Here is a 20,159-nt window from a genome sequence, read left to right as displayed (position 1 = left end):
TTAAGGGTGCCGTGGCGGGGGGCAGTGGACGTCTGAGTCCCCCTCTAGGGGTTAAGTGCTGCCAGAGTATGAGTGCATCATCAGAAAAGGAAGGTATTTAAAAAAAAAAGAAAGAAAGAAAAGGAAGGTATTTAAGGAGGCGCAGAAGAGAGAGAAGCCCGGGATGGCCCAGGAGGAGAGGCTGTGGCTGTGGGGCCACGGTCACGGCCATGAAGGGTCAGGGAGTTGCAGATGTGAGGGCGGCCTGGATTGCTTGCCTGGGAGATGGTGATCACACGAGCTGAAGATCAGCCTGACCCCGTGCCAAGAACTTGAGGTGTTTTCATTTCTACGTCGACTTTGTTTTCTGGAATTTTAGGTTCCCAGCAAAGTTGAGCAGAAAGTCCAGAGTTCCCTCATACAGCCTCCACTGAAACATCATCACCACCCAAAGTCCAGGGTGGACACTGGGGTTCCCTCTTGGTGTCGTGCACTCTGTTTGACAAGTGTTCATAACGACAAGTGATAGTTGAGTCACTAAGTCATGTCTGACTCTTCCGACCCCATGGACTGTAGCCTGCCAGGCTTCTCTGTCCATGAGATTCTCAGTATCAAGGATACTGGAGTGGGTTGCCATTTCCTTCTCCAGGGAATCTTTCCGACCCAGGAAATTGAACCCAGGTCTCCTGCCTTGCAGGCAGACTACCAAGTGAGCTACGAGGGAAGATGCAATGACCAAGTACTTACCATTATAGTATCATCTATGTTATTCATCTTTTTTTAACCTTCTATTATGGACACTTCCAACATCCTCCAAAGTAGAGAGAATAGTCTGATGGATCTGGATGTACCCATTGGGGCTGCCACAAGGATCAACATGTGGCCAGTGCTTCATCTGCATGTGTTACCTGCTCTGTCCTCACAGCAACCCCAGTGAGCAAGTGCTGCTGTGACCCCCGTTTAGAGAAGAAAAATGGTCCCTGGTATGCTTAGGAAAGCTTCCCTGGGGCTGGGAGGTTAGAAGCCAGCTAAATAGGGCCCCACAAAGCTAGTGACTCGCCCCAGATGAAATGCACCTTAGTCAAGGGACAAACTACAAGGCTGGGAGGTGCCTCTTATCTGCTATGCCAGCTGACCTGCCCCAGACATTCATCGCTTATGTTGGATTCACACAGATGGAAGCGGCAGGCCAGCTTTATCCCCCACATGGCCCAACACACACCAGGATGCTGACAATGGGGTGGTGTGCAGCCCACCAGACCTTCCAAAGTAGTGGGCCGTCTTTCTACACCCAGTGGTCCTCCACCAGGGTTTTGTCCCCCAGGCCTACCCTCAGGAGTTAAGACATCCTCAGTTACAGTTACAAGAGCCAGGGTCCCAACCCAACTGGCACATGCAAAAATAAAGCCATGATAGCAGAGGGAGGCTGAATTTTCCTGTAACAGACCTCCAACACCTACAGGTGACTCCAGCTCCAGTCATGTCCTCAGGGCTCTCGTATGTTGGCTCCCCTTTTTTTTTTGTATTCTTGTCATTTTCAAATGTGCTGTCTTCCCGGGCAGGGGGAGCACCCCAGCAAGAAAGAATTCCCATCTTCCCAGTCCCTAGGGAACTACCTCTCATTGGTCCAGATTGGATTATGGGTTTATCTTTGCCTCAATCTGTGTGGCCCTGATTGGTTACCTCTGTGTCATGCACCCCCAGAGGCCAGCATTGGGGTCATCCACATGCAAACCTTGTGTACTGAGCGAGAGTGGAAGAGAGATGGCCCCCTAAAGAAAACTCAGGCACCATGACCTGTAGCTGGGCTTGTAAAAACGCCAATAGTCACTACATTTCCCGGTAAATACCAAATGCATCCCATACTCATGCTTGTATAGAATATGCCTTCCATGCCTGCTTATTTATTGCACAGTCTTCCTGGAGGCCCCTGCCCGGAGAGCAGGAGGTAAGTCCACCTCTCAGGGTCATCACTGTGCTCTCTTAGCAGGATGGCAGTGGTTCTCCCATCTGAAGTGCCCTGATGTTCTTTTAGATGTAACTATCATTTGTTCCATCTGTTTCTTGGTCCAGATGACTTCTCCTTTGGAACTAGATATCCTTGACTGACTCATAGAAACCTTCCTTCTCTAGGGTAAATTATTAATCCTCGAAACTAACTACAAACATTCTTATTTTTTGTTGTTGTTGTTCAGTCACTAAGTCGTGTCCAACTATTTGTGACCCCATGACTTTTAGTCACCCCTTTTTCCTGGAGGGAAGGCCTCCAAATTCCTTCAGGTCAGACACCCCACCAGACCCTCTGGCTTTTCAGGGAAGGCTGGAGAGACTGACGATAACGGGGAGCAGCCTTCTAACTACATTTGTTCTCCTTGACCCCTGACACCAATTCTCATCCAGTTGGGAATATAAAAATGAAGGGCTCCTCAAGGGTGAACACATCGTTTAGGTTTTCCATCCCCAACGTTCAGCTGATCCATCCCCCTTCTCCCTCTGGCCACTTTTACCCCATCCTCAGATGACAGCACCACTGCTCCTTTGCAAAATTGCAGTCTTCAACCTAGCATGTGCCAAGCTCAGCCCTCTCACCTGTGCCAGCCTGCTTCCATCAGGACCTCTCAACCCCATTTGAGGGGGACAGTACAGACTTTCTGGAATACCAAGTCCACACACACACAAAAGGTTTATATCTTAACTGAGGCCAAAGAACAGCCTAGAGCTACAGCTCTGAATGTTTCTTGATCACTGACATAAACCCTCTTGAGTGTGCACCCCATCATGTGTGTCTATCTGCTTACACATCACATGCATGTACTAATCTGAACTTTATAACACACATACACAAATACAGTTCTCAAAAAATAAGGCTAAATTAAAATTAATAGGTTTCTTTTTAGATGATTACAGTTATTATTTATTGGGAAAATAAATAAAAATAGAGATGCTACAGGTCTTTTTGGACATTCTCTACAATGTGTCTTAGGAATCTTCTTGGGGCAAGAACCTGCAACTTTGGGCACCACTGGCCTCCATCACAACCCTGACAAGAGGTTCCTCCAGAGCAGTGGGTAGCTATTGTCCTGCTGCCTGAGTGTGGTTGCCCAGCAGCCTTTGGGAACATACAAATCTCCTTTGATTATACACTTGCTCACTGTCTTCCCACATCCACGTTCTACACCCTCACCACCTTTTTGCCCTTCCTTAAGCTGTGTGTTTGCACTCCTCCGTAAAACCTTAGGACCTTGCTGGTGGCCCCAAATAGTTTTGAAACCTCCGGACCTTACTGGTGGCCCCAAATAGTTTTGAAACCTCCGGACCTTGCTGGTGGCCCCAAATAGTTTTGAAACCTCCGGACCTTGCTGGTGGCCCCAAATAGTTTTGAAACGTTCAGAAATCCACTGATCTTACACAGGGTGGAAATAGGCGCTTGGTTGATGCTTGAACGTAGGAAGGTGGAACATGGCCGAGACTGGGTCCCAGAGTATGGCTCCGTCGGAGTCGGCCCTCTGGCCACAGGGCTAGCGCCCTGAGCAGGCACGTGACAGAAACCCTGATTCCTGGGTCCCGCCACTAAGCAGCAGCTCCCGGGCGTCCTAGCTTGGCTAAGGGCTAAGCATGTGTCCCACTGACCCCAGAGGTCGCAGCGTGGTTGGGAAGGACTGGGATGCCTACCCGGTGCGGGTCGCCCCGGCAGCGACCACAGAAGACTGTGATACGCGTCTCGCTAGCCACACGAGACAGTCACCCGACCCACCGCGACCCGGAAGGTGGTCAGGATGGCGCGCGCACACGCAGAACCGTCACTCCCATGTTACGTCACAACCGGTCTGGGCCCGCCCCGGCGGTGAGAGGTGAGGGGGCCGCCCTGGGGTAGGCGGGGCGGGAGTATGGGGCGGAAGTGGAGGCGGTGCTTCGTCGAGCTCGGGGCGGGGCCCCGGCTGGCCGTCTCTCGGGCGTCCGCCGGCCCGGCGGGCGCTGGCTCCGGCGCCGAGCTTCCGGGCCGCCGAGGCAAGGGAGAGCCTCAGGCCGGAAGGGCGGGTGGAAGGCGGCTTCTGGCTCTGGCCGGTTTCCGCCCTCGCTTGCTGTGGCTGCCGGGTGCCGCGGAGAAGGGTAGCCGCCTGGCGTTTGTGCAGCCGTGGGGACCGAGAGTGGCGTGCGGGATCCCAAGGCCGCCCAGGCGGGTCGCCGGCCTGCCGGCTGCAGGGCGCTCCTCCCCGCCTACCTCCCCAGTTTCTGCCCGAGCTCTGATCTGCCCTGTCCGACAACTTCCGGACTCCCAGGTAGGGAGGAGCCCCGGGTCAGCACTGCCAACTGCACCGACACCGAACACTCGGCCAGTGTGAGAAAAGCTGCTGACCCGGGGTTCCCTCCCTCGTCTTGGGGAGTATCTGCCCAAGCTCTTCCTGGCACCTGAAATGGTGGGATCTGGGCCAGATCCCCCACACAGTGACTCAAAGCCACCAGCGGTACTGGAACGACGGGGTGCATGGCCCTTCTCCTCCTCTGCCTTCTGAACTGGTTCACAACAGACCGGTGGCTTCAGTCTCAGGTGCCTTCATTTCTTCCCTGTGAGTCCCCTCCACTGTACTTCTCCTGCTCCCTCTGGTTTTCCTGCCTCCCTCTTCAGTGGTGAGACCCAAGGCTGGATCAAGGCCTCCAGGGTAAGTGACCCAAACGCCAAGCCAGGAAAGGCTATGGCATCCCAGGGTGGTAGAGGATGAGTTTCCCAGGGATGAGCCTTCTGCTGAACCAGCCCTCCACCACCTATTTCCACTGCTCCCCAGTCTCAAATGAGACTAATAGGATCTAGAGACGCGGGGGCCTCTTCCAAGACTCAGACAACACCAGGCATGAGTCAGTCAGCAGTAAGGATGAAGAATTACTGTGTCCTCATCTTGGTTGCCCCAGTTCCTGCAGGACAATAGGGTGCGGGCTGCCCAAATTGAGAGGGAAACGTCCTTCTTTCCCCTTGAAGCAGCCCGCCCCTCTAGAAACACTCCTCAAGCCTAGTTCTAGGCTCTTGTAGGGGTCTGCATGGGCATGGGAGGAGTCCCTGAACTATGAGCAGAGCCTCTCAGATGTGGCACAGTGGCTCTAGGAGCTCCAATTCTGGGCCTGCCAGGGGAGTGAGAGCTCTGACAGAAAGGGGAGAAACCTCTCAGTAGACACATGGACCTATCTGATCCCTTTCTGCTGCCCTTTCTGGCAACTTCCCTGGGGAGAGAGGGACCTGCTTCCTCCCAGAACCTCCATCTTGCCACTGTCAGCAGGTAGTTAGGCCAGATGGTCACACACAGCAGCACCGTTCACATGGCAGTGGTGAACGTCAGCACATGGGGCCTTTGGCCTGGGGGTAACCCGCTGCCCACACCACTTTGCCGGCTGCTCTCTGCCAGTCAGATGACACTCAGATGCCATGAGCTGGCCTGCTCTCATCGGGCCTGCTTCCTGAGCATCCCTGGGGCATCCTTCAGAGATTTCCTCCTGGTTGTGGTACTGCCACAACTGTGCCTCTCAAAGCAAGTGGGGCACAGGCTAGTGGTGACAAGATTGGGGCTGGCTCTCCCTGGTGGCTGATCATGGCTGATCCCCTGGTGTCAGGCCATCTCTGAATTGTGGAAATCAGCCCGAATCAGCAGGCCGAAGGCGAGGTGGCCCTTCTGGGGAAGGGACACCCCAGTGGCACTCAAGGGCCAGCACTAGGCATTCCCTTTCCATCCTCAGGCTTGCAGCAAGGGACCTTGCCAAGTCTCCCAGCAGTGGCACTTCTCAGTCATGTTCCTGGGCCCACAGCTGCTTGCCCTCACCAGCCACCACCATGTCCCTTCTCTTCTCAGGAAGAGCTCTACCATCAAGAAAGGCAGCCCAGCACCAGGCCTCGCCCATGGACCCTTCTCAGGACCACCCAACGGCACCAGCAGGGCTGGTCTCCTAAGCCGCAGAGGGCCTGCACGCCCCACCCTTCGGAAGGAGCCATGGTGTTTAGGAGTGGTGAAGGCCGCTCCCTTCAGTGGCCTGGCCCAGAAGGGGGCACTGGTTGCACGGGCCCCCAAAGCATGCTCAGGGCCACCCTACTGCTTATCAGCTTGCTCTGGGGGGCCCGGGGAACAGCCAGTGCCAGTCTCAGCCCAACTCTGGGCCATCCCATGCACCTGACCAGGGCCCACTACCTGAGCATTGGAGATGGCTCTGTGATGGAGTTTGAGTTCCCAGAAGAGAGCGAGGGCATCATTGTGATCACAAGCCAGTACCCAGGCCAGGGCAACAGGACGGGGCCCAACCCCGTGCTGAGGGTCACCTCCCTGGACCCAGAGGTGCTGACCATCAAGAATGTGAGTGCTATAGCCTGGGGCAGCGGCGGCAGCTTCGTGGTGAGCATCCGCTCGGGCCTGCCTGGGATAGCTCCACTCCACATCCAGCTCACGGACCCCCGTGAGGCCCCGCCCAGGCTGATCGAGGAGCGAAGAGATTTCTGCATCAAGGTCTCACCCGCTGAAGACACCCCCACCACCCTCGGCACTGACCTGGTCCACTTCTCAGAGAACCCAATCCTCTACTTGCTTCTGCCTCTTATCTTCGTCAATAAGTGTTCATTTGGGTGCAAAGTGGAGCTTGAGGTGCTGAAGGGGCTCTTGCAGAACCCCCAGCCCATGCTGCTGGGCCTTCTAGGCCAGTTTCTAGTCATGCCCTTCTATGCTTTTCTGATGGCTAAGGTCTTCATGCTGCCCAAGGCCCTGGCTCTGGGCCTCATCATCACTTGCTCGTCGCCTGGCGGCGGGGGGAGCTACCTCTTCAGCCTCCTCCTTGGAGGGGATGTCACTCTGGCCATCTCTATGACTTTCATCTCAACGGTGGCTGCCACTGGCTTCCTGCCACTGTCCTCAGCCGTCTACAGTCGCCTGCTCAGCATCCATGAAACACTCCATGTGCCCATTTCCAAGATCCTGGGGACCTTGCTGTTCATTGCCATCCCCATCGCAGCAGGCGTGGTAATCAAGTCCAAGCTCCCCAAGTTCTCGCAGCTACTGCTGCATGTCATCAAGCCCTTCAGCTTTGTGCTGCTCCTGGGTGGCCTCTTCCTGGCCTACCGCATGGGGGTCTTCATCCTGGCAGGCGTCAGGCTGCCTATCGTGTTGGTAGGCTTCACGGTGCCCCTGGTTGGCCTCCTGGTGGGCTATGGCCTGGCCACATGCCTGAAGCTGCCAGTGGCCCAGCGGCGGACTGTCAGCATTGAGGTGGGGGTGCAGAACAGCCTGCTGGCCTTGGCCATGCTGCAGCTGTCCCTCCGCCGCCTCCAGGCTGACTATGCCTCCCAGGCCCCTTTCCTTGTGGCACTTAGTGGCACCTCAGAGATGCTGGCCTTAGTAATTGGCCACTTCATCTATAGCAGTGTGTGCGCCATTCCCTGAGGCCCCCTGGGTCAAGCTTTCACCAGGCACCCCTATCCCCCAACCTCCACCAACTGTCCCCACCATTCTTGTGTACCAAAGGCCTTTAGTTCTCATGCACTATGCACAAGGAAAAAAAATCCAGGCTTATTTTTTTTACTTGTTTTTTATTCTCCAGCTTTCAGTGCCAAAGAGGCCATGCTGAATACTGTAGGCAGGCACTGCCCAGAAAATATATTTCAATAAAACAGAGAAGCAAGCTTGGGTCCCTTTCTGTCTTTGCCTTCTGAGGCCTGCGGGTCGGGGAAGGAAAGGCGTGGTGTGGCCAGGTAGGTGTGGGTCAGGGTGGAGGGCTGGCTTGGGCGACACAGTGACCTCTGGCCAGAACTAGCCCTCCTCGCCCCTGCATCGCCTCTGAGAGCTGTTATCTCTCTGTTCTAGAAGGAGCAGTGGGAAGGGCAGAGGCCAGACTCTCCCCGCCAGATATCAAGCTCAGTTGCTTTTCCACATGTGGACTAAAAAGGAGGCCAGCGGGTGGCGAAGTGAGCTCGGCGGGGCCGGGTCTTCTGCGGGCTCCTTGAGAGGCAGGGGATGGGATGGGCATCAGCGTTGACCTGCTCTGCCCGCGGGCAGGGGCACGCGAACTCCCGGCACGCCGTCTCCTCAGGCCCAGCTCGTCCCTCCACCCTTTCCCCTCTCCGCGGGCTTCCCGGCTCCGTTGCCCCGGGGTCCGCGGAGGACGGTCCAGATTATGGGGGGAGGGGCCTGCGACGCCGAGGGGCGGGGCTGCGACGCCGGGCGCGCCCCTCGCGAGGCTTCCGGCGGCGGCGGGCGGTTCCGGCGCGCGCCCAGGGCGGAGGCGCGCGGCGGGGGGCCTTTAGGGTGCGCGCCGGCCCTAGTGGACGCCTCGGCGGCCGCCATGCAGCTAACGGTGAAGGCACTCCAGGGCCGCGAGTGCAGCCTTCAGGTAGCATCGCTGGGCTGGGTCGCGCGGTCGGCCCCGCGGGCGCGGGATCGGGCCGCGGGCGGGGACAGACCTGGCGGGCCGGCCGCCCCGGGAGAGATCGGGAGAGCCGTCCTCCGCGCGGGCCGCGGCCTTACCTCCCGCCCACCTTTCTCGGCCGGGACAGGTGTCAGAGGACGAACTGGTGTCCACGCTGAAACATCTGGTCTCCGAGAAGCTGAACATCCCTGTCTGCCAGCAGCGGCTGCTGTTCAAGGGCAAGGCCCTGGCAGGTAACCAGGGAAAGGGGACGCCGGGGGAGATCCGTGGGAAGTCAGGGGACAGGGCGTCCAGCCCAGGCCCGGGCAGCAGTGTAGGTGGAGGGGGCTCTGGCTAGGTGACCCTCCCACCCCGGGAGGCCACCGCGGCGCTTCACCTAGGCTCCCCGAGGCCTCGCAGCGCCGTGGGCAGTGCGACCGTGGGCTTCATCAGGCTCTCTCTCTCTCTCTCTCTCTCGGACAGATGGGAAAAGACTCTCCGATTACAGCGTCGGGCCGAATTCCAAGCTCAACCTAGTGGTCAAACCTCTGGAGAAGGTGTTACTGGAAGAAAGCACCGCGCGGAAAACGGCCGAGGCCCCGGCCCCACCGCCCGCCGCCTGGCCGCTCATTTCCAGAGTCCTGGCCCGGCACTTCAGCGCCGCCGATGCCAGCAGAGTCCTGGATCAACTCCAGAGGGTGAGAATCGTGGCCCGGGACCTCTGCGTCCTGCTCACCTGCCTCTGTCCCAGCGCCCCCCACCCAGTCGCACCCCTGAATCCTTCTGGCTTTCTCTCTTCAGGATTATGAGCGGTCCCTGAGCCGCCTGACGCTGGATGACATTGAATGCTTGGCTGGCCACTTCCTGCACCCCGAAGCAACTGAAGCTAAGGAGAAGTGATTCTCCAAGTAGGATTCTCAGAGTGTGGGGAGGAGCCTGGCCGGGCCACAAGCTGCATGTAGCATTAAATGTCTTCTCGTATTGCAACTTGGCTCATAATACTGCCTGGCGGGTACCCGGGTACCTGTATCTGGCTCATGTTAGGTGCCAGGCCCCACTCAAAGCTCTTGACCTGGGTTGGCTCCCACATGTTGCACAAAAGGTGAGACAGCCAAGGCTCCTAGCGGGGAAATTGAGGAGGCAGATTCTGAGTCCAGCCAGCTTCCAGAAGTGCTTCAGGGTGAGAGGGAGAAAGGGGTCGTTCAGACGGGTTCTGAGGGCACGGGCGGCCATGAACATTCCAGGTTTAGCCCACTGAGGAGAAACCCTCGAGCAATACCTTTTCCAGGCCTGGAAGGGGAAGCAGCTAGCCCCTGATGCCCAATCCTGTCACCTCATCCTTGGCAGGTCCAGCATTGGCAAGGGTTCAGGTGACGGCCAGCCTTGGGCCCCCTAAGCAGCTGCAACCCGTGTGCACTCAGAGGGAAGGCGGGCCGGGGAGTCTGGGATGTCACCCGGCTCTGGGGAGTGACCTTAGGCAAGTCTCTGTGCTTCGTTGGTCCCCAGCCATCGACTCTGCCTAGTGAGGGCTCCTCTTGAGACTCTCTCAGTTTCCTTTAGCTCCAAAGCCTGGGGTTAGGAGTCTGCAGGCATCCTACCCCTGTGTCCCAGATACAAACTGAGGCCAAATGCTGAGTGATGGCCAAGCGTGGCCCAGAGACAGAGTGTCCTGGCCCTTAGTGTCACAGTTTTTCTCTGGGCACCCCCTTCTGCTTGTCTCCTCTCAGACACAAGCGGTCCGTGACCTTTAGAGATGACAGGTGACGGTCTCGAGGTGACTCGAGCAGGCCCCTGTACCCTTTGCCCATCCTCTGCCACATGTGGACAGGGCCTCCCACTGTACAAACTATTCACTGTCTGAGAGGGAACCTGGGTGGGGGCAGAAACTGGGGGGTGGGCCGTAGAGATCGTCCAGGCACCTGCTACTCGGAGGAGGGCACCTGGGCCACCCTCCAGCCTGGGCCTCATGGGGTAAGTGCTGGGTCCCCAGATGGGGAGGATGGACAGTGGCTCGAGGGCCCAAGGCTTTGAAGAGCAGGTGGAAGTCCATGGTTCCACCCAGGAGCTGGGCATGCACTGCCGCAGGGCCCATGCAATAGACTTCCCTACGCTTTCATTTCTTTGCAGTCAGGAAATTTTATATTGACCTTTTCAGTCACACTAGAGGTGTATGTGAGACTTTGATCTGAAAGGAACTCTATTAGCTGAGCTGCTTTTGGTTTCCCCATCATTGATTTAACCATTACAGGACATTGGTTTAAGCAATAAAGGAAAGATATTGGTTTGCGAAACTGAGAAGTCCAGGGGTATTGGCAGCAGATAAACGATTTCCCCAAATACCCAGTTTCTTCCTACCTCCCCTCTGCACTCTGCAGTGTCTGCTTCATCCCAGGCCTCTACCTCAGGATCAGAAGATGGCTGCCTGCAGCTTCCACCGAACCCCTCGGTCACAGCCAGCATGGAGCACCTTCCCGTCCTCTAGCGTAGCTTCCTCCTCAGCTGCCCCAGCAAATAAATGTTGTCCCTTTTGGATGCTTAGAACCGAGTGCCTCCATCATTTTGTCGGGGGCTTGGGTGGGCTGTGGAAGGGAGAGGGCGACTCTCTCAGAAAGGGCGGGTCCTCGGGGAGGGCTGACGCCTACAGACAGGTCTTGTCGACAGACACAAGAGACAGGTGGTGAGTCTTGTGTGCCTCCCAGCTGAGCGGTGTCGACCCCATGGTGACTAGGAGCCATCTTCTGGGTGCAGGAAGTCGTCGGGGACCTCAGGCTGCCCATGGAGACAGGGGTGGCATCTCCCAGGTGTATAGCAGGTGCCTTGCTGACCGACGGGCCCGATTCCACGGCCCTGTGTGGCTTTCCACAACGTTCCAGAGGGCCTGTGGACACACTGTCCCAGACACTGCAAGGATGCATGAAATTACTTCCCAGGGAGCATGACCGAAGAAAGAGGGGAAAGGACTGAACCTGGGGGGACTTCACCAATTGGAGACATTGCAGAGGCCGAGGCGCCCCTGCAGACGCAAGGCCACAGGGAGAGCTTGGTGTCAGAGGCCAGGAAGGCCCCTCCAGCCAGGGTACAGAGTGTCTAGTGCTGCCAGGAAGCAAAAGCGAGGGCAGCCTCCTCTCAAGCTAACAAGGTCATTGTTGATGTTTTAGGGCAAGAAGTCACTGCATGGTGGAGAGGGGGAAAGGTCTTGCCAGTGACTGGAGACCCCCGGTTCCAGAAACTTGTCTGGGCAGGAGTGTGTAGCTACAGGGGGTAGGGGGGAGACAGGGAAGAGGCGCTAGGATGAGAGATGGGAGGCCGGTGGGAAGGGGCCATGGAGGCTCTGGTCTAGGCCTTGTGCCATCATGACAGGATAGAATGGCCACGGGCTGCACCCTGCCTTTGTCCTTAGGTTCTGGGGGGGGGGGGGGGTTGTGCCCCCATGTACCCTGCAGGCTCCAAATGCTGCAATATCCTTCCACAGGGGCCGGAATGTTTATGGCCAGCACTGTGCCCCTTGAGCCAAGTGTCTGCCCCAGAGGTGGGCACTGACCCCCCCCCATTACCCCCCCATCCCCTGGCCTGAGACCACTCTCTCCTCCTCGTGGAGCGGCCTTGAAACAGCCCCACTAGGAGATAGCAGGGCGAGTCAAACGCCTAGCTGAAGTGGCCCCAGACAGCAACGGTCTGGCACCTGGAATAAGATGCCTGTGGTGCCACTTGCCATGGGCACACTGGCAGAGGGGCAGGCTCAGAGGAAAGCAGCGTTTCCTTTGGAGTGGGGCTCGCTGAGCTGGAAAATGCCCAGAAAATGATCAGCTGCTGCGCGCACGATTTGCTGGCACCTTGCTTTCCATGCAGGCCTGGACAAAAGCCAGCCTCACCAGGTCCAGTAGGTCTGACAAGTGCTGCTCAGGACGGGTCAGGCCCTGCCAGCAGGAGGTGTGAAGGCCATGGCAGCCTCTGTGCCCTGAGCCTTGGAAAGCCTGTAGGAGAGATGCTCAGCCCTCTCCCCCTGTCCGCCTCCAGGGTCCAGCCAGAGCGGCCTCCCGGAGCTACTGGGGGCCTGCCCTGGGCCACCTCTTCTGCCTGCCTTCTCCAACTTTTCTTTTTTTTTTTATTGTATTTAATTTTATTTTTTTCCTATCCAACTTTTCTTTTTTTTTTTCCTCCCCAACTTTTCCTTCCACTTCCCCTAGCTCTGGGCTTCCCTTTTGCTCAGTTGATAAAGGATCCGCCTGTATTGCAGGAGACCCCGGTTCAGTTCTTAGATCGGGAAGATCCGCTGGAGAAGGGACAGGCTACCCACTCCAGTATTCTTGGGCTTCCCTGGTGGCTCAGCTGGGAAAGAATCTGCCTGCAATGAGGGAGACCTGGGTTTGATCCCTGGGTTGGGAAGATCCCCTGGAGAAGGGAATGGCTACCCACTCCAGTATTCTGGCCTGGAAGATTCCATGGACTACAGTCCATGGGGTCACAGAGAGTCGGACACGACTGAGCGGCTTTCACTTTCACTTTTCACCTGTGCTGGCTCTCCCCCAACACACCCATCTCCTACTCTTGGGGGACCCTGAGGCTCCGTCCCCAGATCTCTTCTCTGGATCTCTCACTTCCTGGGGAACCTGTCTGCCTTCATTGCCATTTCTGTGCTTTGTGTCCATGTCTGCAGCTCACCCCAGACCTGTCTCTGAGCTTCAGGCCACAGCTCTGGGTTGTGACTCTGAAACCGTGCCCAGCTTCCCTGCAGACACCTCCTGTCACCCCTTTAGTGCTTGTGATGTCGGTGGCACGGGGACTGGAAGACACAGTTCCTTCCTGCCTGGCACCCATGTGCCCAAGGTGAAAGGCAACACCACTGGGTCAGGCTTTTGACAACAGAAAGTGGGAGGCCACCTTCGCCTCTCCTAACTCTCCCTTGTCCACGGGCAATCAGGCAACAATGCTTTTGGAAGAGTCCAGGGCACTGGCCTCATAGCAAGTCCCAGGGTCTGGATTCACCTCCTTCCCTCCTGGTTAGATTCAGCTTAGGCTTTCTGAGGAGAGCGGCCACCCAGGGCAGGCTGTGTCCCTCCGCACACAGTGTGAGGGAGGCCCGGTTTGATCACTCGATCTCTCCCTTGTAAAGCTGCCTTCTCCCTTCCTAATGCACAGGTCATCTGGGTGATATCTTGAGACCCAGGGACTCTCTTTTCCCCAACAACCTCCCTCTCATGGTCTTACCACTCAAGGATGCTCCCCAGCTGTATCAGTTCAATTGGACGAATTGCACTGGTGGTTGCAAAATGGTGATTTTCTTGTGCTTTCTTGCTTTCTACAATTGCTAGTTGGCATTTCTCTACAAAGAGCTTTCCCTTTTCCCTGTTGTCTTTTCTTAGTTTTCACGGTGGACACTTTTTTTTTTTATTCAATAACTTAGAATCTAAGAGTGTCATTTTGGGGACAGTTTTTACTGGACTGTAGCATACATACAGTAATAGGCATAAGTCATCAATATACAGCTCAACAGAATTTTACAGTGAATACACCCATGTGTGCATCCCCTCCAGATTGAAATATATACATAATGTCTGCATATATATTACCTTCCCTGGTGCCTCCTCTCCAAAAAGTTTAATAACCTTTTGGGTGCTCAAATTGTTCTAGCTTTGGTTCTTTCCAGTTGGCTCCCATGTCTCTTTCATATACCCCATCCTTTTCCTTTTCAAGCATATCCTTCCTTTCTGACACTACAAGGTGCTCCAGGCTCCTCTTGTATTTTTTCCGGACCCATACCTAGAATCTTCCATTTCTCCAAGGAGCTCTGGTTCCTTTTAGTGGAGACTGGTGTTGAGAACCAAGTTCTGGGTACAGGGAACATTCTTTGCTACTGGAGTGTCATTGCTTCTAGACTCTCACTGGACAAAACTAGGCAATCTATTTTTTTAAGAATTCATACTGTGATCCCCAATTCCAGTCTGGTAGCACAGTTCTATCTCAGCTTCCCTCATTCCACATTGATGTTCCTAACAACAACAACAACAACAACAACAACAAAAACAGTATATGGATATGTTTACTCATCTCTTCTAGTGGATACATTCTACCTTGCAGTATACCCAAAGTAGCTTCACAATCACCTCAGGACTATCATTACCAACAATATGCATACTGAGAATAAAACTGATTCTTTCTGTCCTTAGAATATATCCCATAAAGGGAGCACTGTCAGAGAGTGAGTTTGAAAGTTTCCTGACTTATTTTCTCTGTGTGGCTTTGTTACTAACTGGATATGCAGTTAGGCTCACTTACTTTTGTTTTTATTCCATTTTAGCATTTTTCCCCTCTTTCAAATGTGTTTTTGAACATATAAAATATGTTATGGTTCAAAGTCAAAACTACACAAAAAGATATTAATATATTATAAGATATCCTATACCCATCTCAACCCCGTATCAGTGAGAATTTTCACTAGTTTCAGGGTTCTCTGTCCTCTATTTTTTTCCCAATAAGCATGTGCATCTGTGAATGTGTGTGCACAGGTCATTTGCACTCAGCTTTTTTTTTTTCTCACATAACAATATATCTTGGAAATCATTTCATTTTTCCTTTTTTATTTCATTTCTCATTAGAGATTTTCATTGTTTTTCACTGCTGCTTAGGACTGTTGTATGAATGAACCACAGGTGATTTCACCAATTCCATCCTGATGGACATATGTGTTAAGTCCAGTTGTTTTTTCTTTTTTTGGGGGGGGGGGTACCAAATTACTTTATTTGAAGGAATGGTACTAAAGAAAGAACTTAAGTAGATGTTTTGTTACAACTTATAGAAAAGGTGAAGGTAACCCAAATATGCATGCACTGCCTTGGTGACCAGGAGTCACCCCTGTGGCTGTGGGAAGCCAGCCTGAGGCTTAGCGCTCACTGTGTCCCAGGGTGTGCTTGTCAAAGAGGTACTCTGCCATGCCAGATCCAGGGGCCCCCATCTTGCGCAGGTTGGTTACGTGGTCACCCAATTCTTTGATGGCTTCCACCTGCTCATTCAGGTAATGAGTCTCAATGAAATCACACAGATGGGGATCGTTTTTTTCAGTGGCCAGTTTGTGCAGTTCCAGTAGTGATTGATTCACACTTCTTTCCAAGCACAGCGCACATTCCATTGCATTCAGCCCATTCTCCCAGTCATCACGGTCTGGTTTCTTGATATCCTGAAGGAAGATTCGGCCGCCTCGCTGGTTCTGCAGCTTCATTAGTCTCTCAGCATGTTCCCTCTCCTCATGAGATTGGTGAAGAAAGTACTTGGCAAAGTTCTTCAAAGCCACATCATCGCGGTCAAAATAGTAGGACATGGACAGGTACACATAGGAGGCGTAGAGCTCCAGGTTGATCTGGCGGTTGATGGCGGCCTCCGAGTCCTGGTGGTAGTTCTGGCGCACCTGCGAGGGGGATGCGGTCGTCATGGCGGGCGGATGAGAAGGGGCGGTGGCGGCGACGGCGACGGCTGCGCTGCGCTGGAGCGGCGGCGGGGACCTTGGGCCGGTCGGAGGGTGTTGTCAAGTGGTGACGAGGGCTGGCTCTGAGTAGCCTGCCGGGGCTGGGGGGGGGACGAGCAGCCGGGTTCCGTTCAAGCACTGTTGAAGCAGGAAACCGCGGCGACTCTCCGCGAAGACTGTCTGTTTTTTCTTTTTTAAAATTTTTGGCTGTGCTGGGTCTTTGTTGCTGCACGTGGGCTCTCTCTAGTTACAGTGCAAGGCTTTCACATTACCATGACTTCTGTTGTTGTGGAGCATGGGTTCTAGGGTGCGTGGGATTCAGTCATTGTGGCACAGGGGCTCAGTAGTTGTGGCGCACCGGCTTAGTTGCCCCACAGCATGTGGAATCTTCCCAGACCAGGGATCGAACCCATGTCCCTGCATTGGCAGGTAGATTCTTAACCACTGGACCACCAGGGAAGTCCAATGGACGTGGACACCAAGTCCATGTCCAATAGTTTTCTATTACTATTTATATTACGCTAAGTAACAGAGGATAAGGTGGTTGGATGGCATCACCTACTCAATGGACATGAGTTTGAGTTGGTGATGGACAGGGAGGCCTGGCGTGCTGCAGTCCATGGGGTCTCAAAGAGTCAGACACAACTGAGCCACTGAATTGAACTGAACTGAAGTAATTTTGTGTATATATTGTTTCATATTTGTGAAGTAACTGGTACATGTGGCATTGCTAGGCCCAAGACACTGAGTTTTTGAGGGGAGGAGAAGGGGGCGACAGAGGATGAGATGGTTGGATGGCATCACCGACTGACAATGGACATGAGTTTGAGCAAACTCTGGGAGATGGTGAAGGACAGGGAAGCCTGGTGTGCTGCAGTCCATGGGGTCACAGAGTCAGACACGACTGAGCACACAGAATGCTGTTTCATCCAACAAGAAACAAACCACCTACTGCATAAACTACACAGAAAAGATATCAGAGACAATACAATGACAGTATAGAAGTGAACAAACTGATAATTTCAGATTATTAGAAATACAGCAAACTGAAATGGGCAAATGTGATGAAGAGTGCCTGGCGGTAGTATGTTAGATTGGTGATCCCAAAGGCCTCTTGGAGTTGACACTGGAGACTAGATCTTAATGACAAGAAGGAACCAGCCACGGGAATGTCTGGAGACAGTCTTCCAAAAAGGAAAAGTAAGTCCAAAGGGATGGGGGCAGGCCACCCTTAGTCAGGAGCAGAGAGAAGTCCCTAAAGGCTGCACAGAGCAGGGAAGCAAGCAGGTAGAGGAATCCTGAGCCGGGTCACACAGGCCTTTTATAAGCTACAGGAAGGAGTTTGTCTTTGGTTTCAAAGACAACAGGAAACTGTTTTAGTACTTTAAAAGGGACATGATATGATGTGATATATATTAAAAATTAAGAAAAAAATTAAGAACTGATTCTACTGTGGAAAACAGGATGTAGAGGAGCAAGCATAGAATAAAACTAGTCAGAAAGCTGTTAAAGGGGCTCCCCTGGTGAAAAAAAAAAAAAAGTGAAAATAGTAGTCACTCCGTTGTGTCCCACTCCAGGCTCCTCTGTCCATGAAATTCTCCAGGCAAGAATACTGAAGTGGGTAGCCATTCCCTTCTCCAAGGGATCTTCCCCACCCAGGGATCAAACCCGGGTCTCCTGCACTGCAGGCAGATTCTTTACCATCTGAACCACCAGGGAAGCCCACCACAACTACTGAGACTGTGCTCTAGAGCCCACACGCCCTAGAGCCTGAGCTCCGCCAACAAGAGAAGCCACTGCAATAAGCCCACTTGCTGCAACTAGAGAAAAGCCCTCACAGCAAGCAAGACCCAGCACAGTCAGAAACAAATAAAATTATATGTGAAAAAAGAAAGCTTTTCAAGGAGTTCAGGGAGATAGGGTGGCCACCGGTGGAGACTAGCAATGAAGGGGGAGAGGGTAGGCTGATTCAGGATGGATTTTGAGGGGTGATCCAACAGGCTTTGATAACCTACTTCACCTTTATGCCCTTCCTTATGATTACAAAGGAGGAAAACAGAAAACTAACAGGCCTATCACCATCAGAAATCTCATGTCACAAAAACTTATTTTTGATTAAAAATGCCGTATAAGGTTACTGTCAAAAACGTGAAGGAGAACAGAAAAGGGAAGCGAAAATCGAGTCATGCAGTTTGCGAATGGCCCGAGCTGTGGGAAAGAAAGTGTTAGTCGCTCAGTCGTGCCCGACTCTGTGGTTTAGTCAGTAAGTTGTGTCCGACTCTTGCGACCCCACGAACTATAGCCCACCAGGCTCCTCTGTCCATAGGATTCTCCAGGCAGGAATACTGGAGTGGGTTGCCATTTCCTCCTCCAGAGGATCTTCCTGACCCAGGGATCAAACCCGGGTCTCTTGCATTGCAGGCAGATTCTTTACCCACTGAGCTACAAGGGAAGCCCCGAACTGTGGAAGGGAGACTTTTCTCTGCGGCCAACGGAGACCGCCCCCTCGGCCGGCCGGCTCCACCGAACCTGTTTGCGCAGGCGCGCGGGGCGGGGTCGACGCGCGGGGCGGGGTCGACGCGCGGGGCGGGGTCGACGCGCGGGGCGGGGTCGACGCGCGGGGCGGGGTCGACGCGCGGGGCGGGGTCGACGCGCGGGGCGGGGTCGGCGCTTCAGGAAGGAGCCGCAGTTTCTCAGCCGCCTGCGGAGAGGGCGGGCGACGCCGAGCCCGGAGCCCATGGGTACAGTTGGAGGCGGAGCACGGCAGCCATGCAGGAGGCTGGCGGGGGCGCAGGCGGAGGCAGCCGGGCGGGTGGCGCGGAAAGCCAGGGCCGGCGGGGTGTCGGGGTTTGCCGGAGTGGACTCCGCAGCACGGGTGCTGCTTCCGCTGCAGACCACGGAGCTCCGGGTGTCGCGCCGGCCCAGCACTCTTTGGGGCTGGGCGGAGACCCGTGGTCCCCGGCCCAAAGGCCGGGAAGCCGACCATGCGTATTGTATCCTACTCGAGGGGCAGTGCGGATTGGGCTGGGGGCTGCCTGCAGTAGGAGGTGGGACAAACGGACCGGCGGGTCAGGGGCTGTTGGGGAGAGGAATGGCCGGGGTGCCTGGGGCGGGCAGAGAATAGAGAGTTGAAGGGAGACTGGAGGCGGGGATGGGCCGGGGTGGCTTGGGTCGAGGGGAGAAATGGGATCACGGGGCAACGGGGTGGCTGGGCTGGGTTAGGGCTACGAGTGGCCCGGAGAGGCTGGAAGCGGTTCTGAGACAAGGCCCAGAGCTCCAAATCCTTGTGGGTGGTACCTTAACCGAGTCTCCATCAGCACCCTAAACGTGCCCTTCCCGTCCGCCTTGGAGGCAGAGATTGCCCGTGGGTCCCTGGCCCCAGATGCCGAACCTCACCGTGGGGCGGTTGGGAAGGAGCTCAGAGTGAGCGGCAGTGTCCTAGCGGTGTAAGTTGGAAAAGGGGCTGGTTGGAAGTGGTAGAAAGTGACCAAGCTCGCCGGGGGTGCTCTATTTGGACACACTTCAAGGGCTGCGTTTATGGAGGTGACGCAGTGCGCTGGGCCCATCTCCACCTTGATTTTCTTTTTCTGTCACTTTCAGCTGCTGGAGAGCTGAAGATTGCCGCCTCCTTCGAATCTCCATTGTCAACTTTCTGGACCAGCTTTCTCTGGTGATGCGAACCATGCAGCGCTTTGGGCCCCTTGTTGCCCACTAAGCCAGGGCTAGGGAAAGGGGGGTTAAGGTCTGACCTGGTGGCCCTTCCTTGACAGTGCATCCTTACTAGGGCAGTGATTCCTGCATTAGTTGCCGAATTATTATGAGGACCTCATCTTTTGCCTGTACTGGCCCTTCGGTGCTCAAGGTCCACTTGCATTGTTTGGTGCTTAAATGTCTCTTAACTACTGAAAATAAAATTGATGTATGATGAGTTTATTTTCAACTATAGCACCCTCAAAATTCTTGCCTTTGTCCTTAGACTGGAGGGTTCTGTGATTCAGATAGTCAAGTAGTACAGTGTAAGTGAAGATAATCTAAGAAATGGAGGAGAATAGGTCCTGTCTCATTCAGTTATTTACTACTTTCAATATTTTGGAGCATTTTCTGAGTTTTATAGTTACATAGTAAACATGTAACAATAATATTTGATATTGTGCAAGTTTAGCATTTTTCCTGGTATTTCTCATCTAACATGAACTTTTTTCTAAAAACTCTTCAAAATCATTATTGAATGTTTAAATTATTTTCAGTCTTTGCCATATTATAGGTAATGATTCAGTGGAATGCTTGTATATAGATCTTTGCATGAATGATTAAGATTACAAGAAGTAGAATTAGTTAAATATTTAAAGCT

General features: G+C 54.2%; 4 protein-coding genes across 6 annotated transcripts; 3 read left to right on the top strand and 1 right to left on the bottom strand.

The window, feature by feature from the left end:
• The first annotated feature begins 3,920 nt into the window (after window positions 1–3,920).
• SLC10A3 (solute carrier family 10 member 3) lies at window positions 3,921–7,626 on the top strand. Of its 2 annotated transcripts, none has more exons than XM_070462953.1 (2): window positions 3,921–4,528; window positions 5,817–7,626. In XM_070462953.1, exons 1-2 carry the CDS (start codon window positions 4,466–4,468, stop codon window positions 7,386–7,388), a joined length of 1,635 nt encoding a protein of 544 aa, XP_070319054.1. In that variant the 5' UTR covers window positions 3,921–4,465; the 3' UTR covers window positions 7,389–7,626. The 2 variants fall into 2 exon arrangements, with proteins under 2 accessions (XP_070319054.1, XP_020749446.2); XM_020893787.2 differs by having other exon boundaries at window positions 3,921–4,640.
• Window positions 7,627–8,187: 561 nt separating this feature from the next.
• Window positions 8,188–10,890, top strand: UBL4A (ubiquitin like 4A). Of its 2 annotated transcripts, XR_011486119.1 has the most exons (5): window positions 8,188–8,334; window positions 8,498–8,603; window positions 8,833–9,047; window positions 9,151–9,451; window positions 10,725–10,890. XR_011486119.1 is itself a non-coding variant. In XM_020893790.2 (4 exons), the coding sequence occupies exons 1-4, from the start codon at window positions 8,287–8,289 to the stop codon at window positions 9,247–9,249; spliced, it is 468 nt and encodes a 155-aa protein (XP_020749449.2). In that variant the 5' UTR covers window positions 8,188–8,286; the 3' UTR covers window positions 9,250–10,890. The 2 variants fall into 2 exon arrangements, 1 of the variants encoding a protein (XP_020749449.2); XM_020893790.2 differs by having other exon boundaries at window positions 9,151–10,890.
• A 4,180-nt stretch (window positions 10,891–15,070) lies between these two features.
• On the bottom strand, window positions 15,071–15,984 carry LOC110137463 (ferritin heavy chain). The gene has a single exon (XM_020893807.2). The coding sequence runs from the start codon at window positions 15,773–15,775 to the stop codon at window positions 15,230–15,232; it is 546 nt and encodes a 181-aa protein (XP_020749466.2). The 5' UTR covers window positions 15,776–15,984; the 3' UTR covers window positions 15,071–15,229.
• A 2,808-nt stretch (window positions 15,985–18,792) lies between these two features.
• On the top strand, window positions 18,793–19,748 carry LAGE3 (L antigen family member 3). The gene is made up of 3 exons (XM_070462929.1): window positions 18,793–18,801; window positions 19,031–19,254; window positions 19,409–19,748. The coding sequence occupies exons 1-3, from the start codon at window positions 18,793–18,795 to the stop codon at window positions 19,521–19,523; spliced, it is 348 nt and encodes a 115-aa protein (XP_070319030.1). The 3' UTR covers window positions 19,524–19,748.
• Window positions 19,749–20,159: the final 411 nt, after the last annotated feature.

The sequence above is a fragment of the Odocoileus virginianus genome, unplaced genomic scaffold, assembly GCF_023699985.2.
Source record: "Odocoileus virginianus isolate 20LAN1187 ecotype Illinois unplaced genomic scaffold, Ovbor_1.2 Unplaced_Scaffold_18, whole genome shotgun sequence".
NCBI lineage: Eukaryota > Metazoa > Chordata > Mammalia > Artiodactyla > Cervidae > Odocoileus > Odocoileus virginianus.
This window is presented reverse-complemented; position numbering and strand designations above follow the sequence as displayed.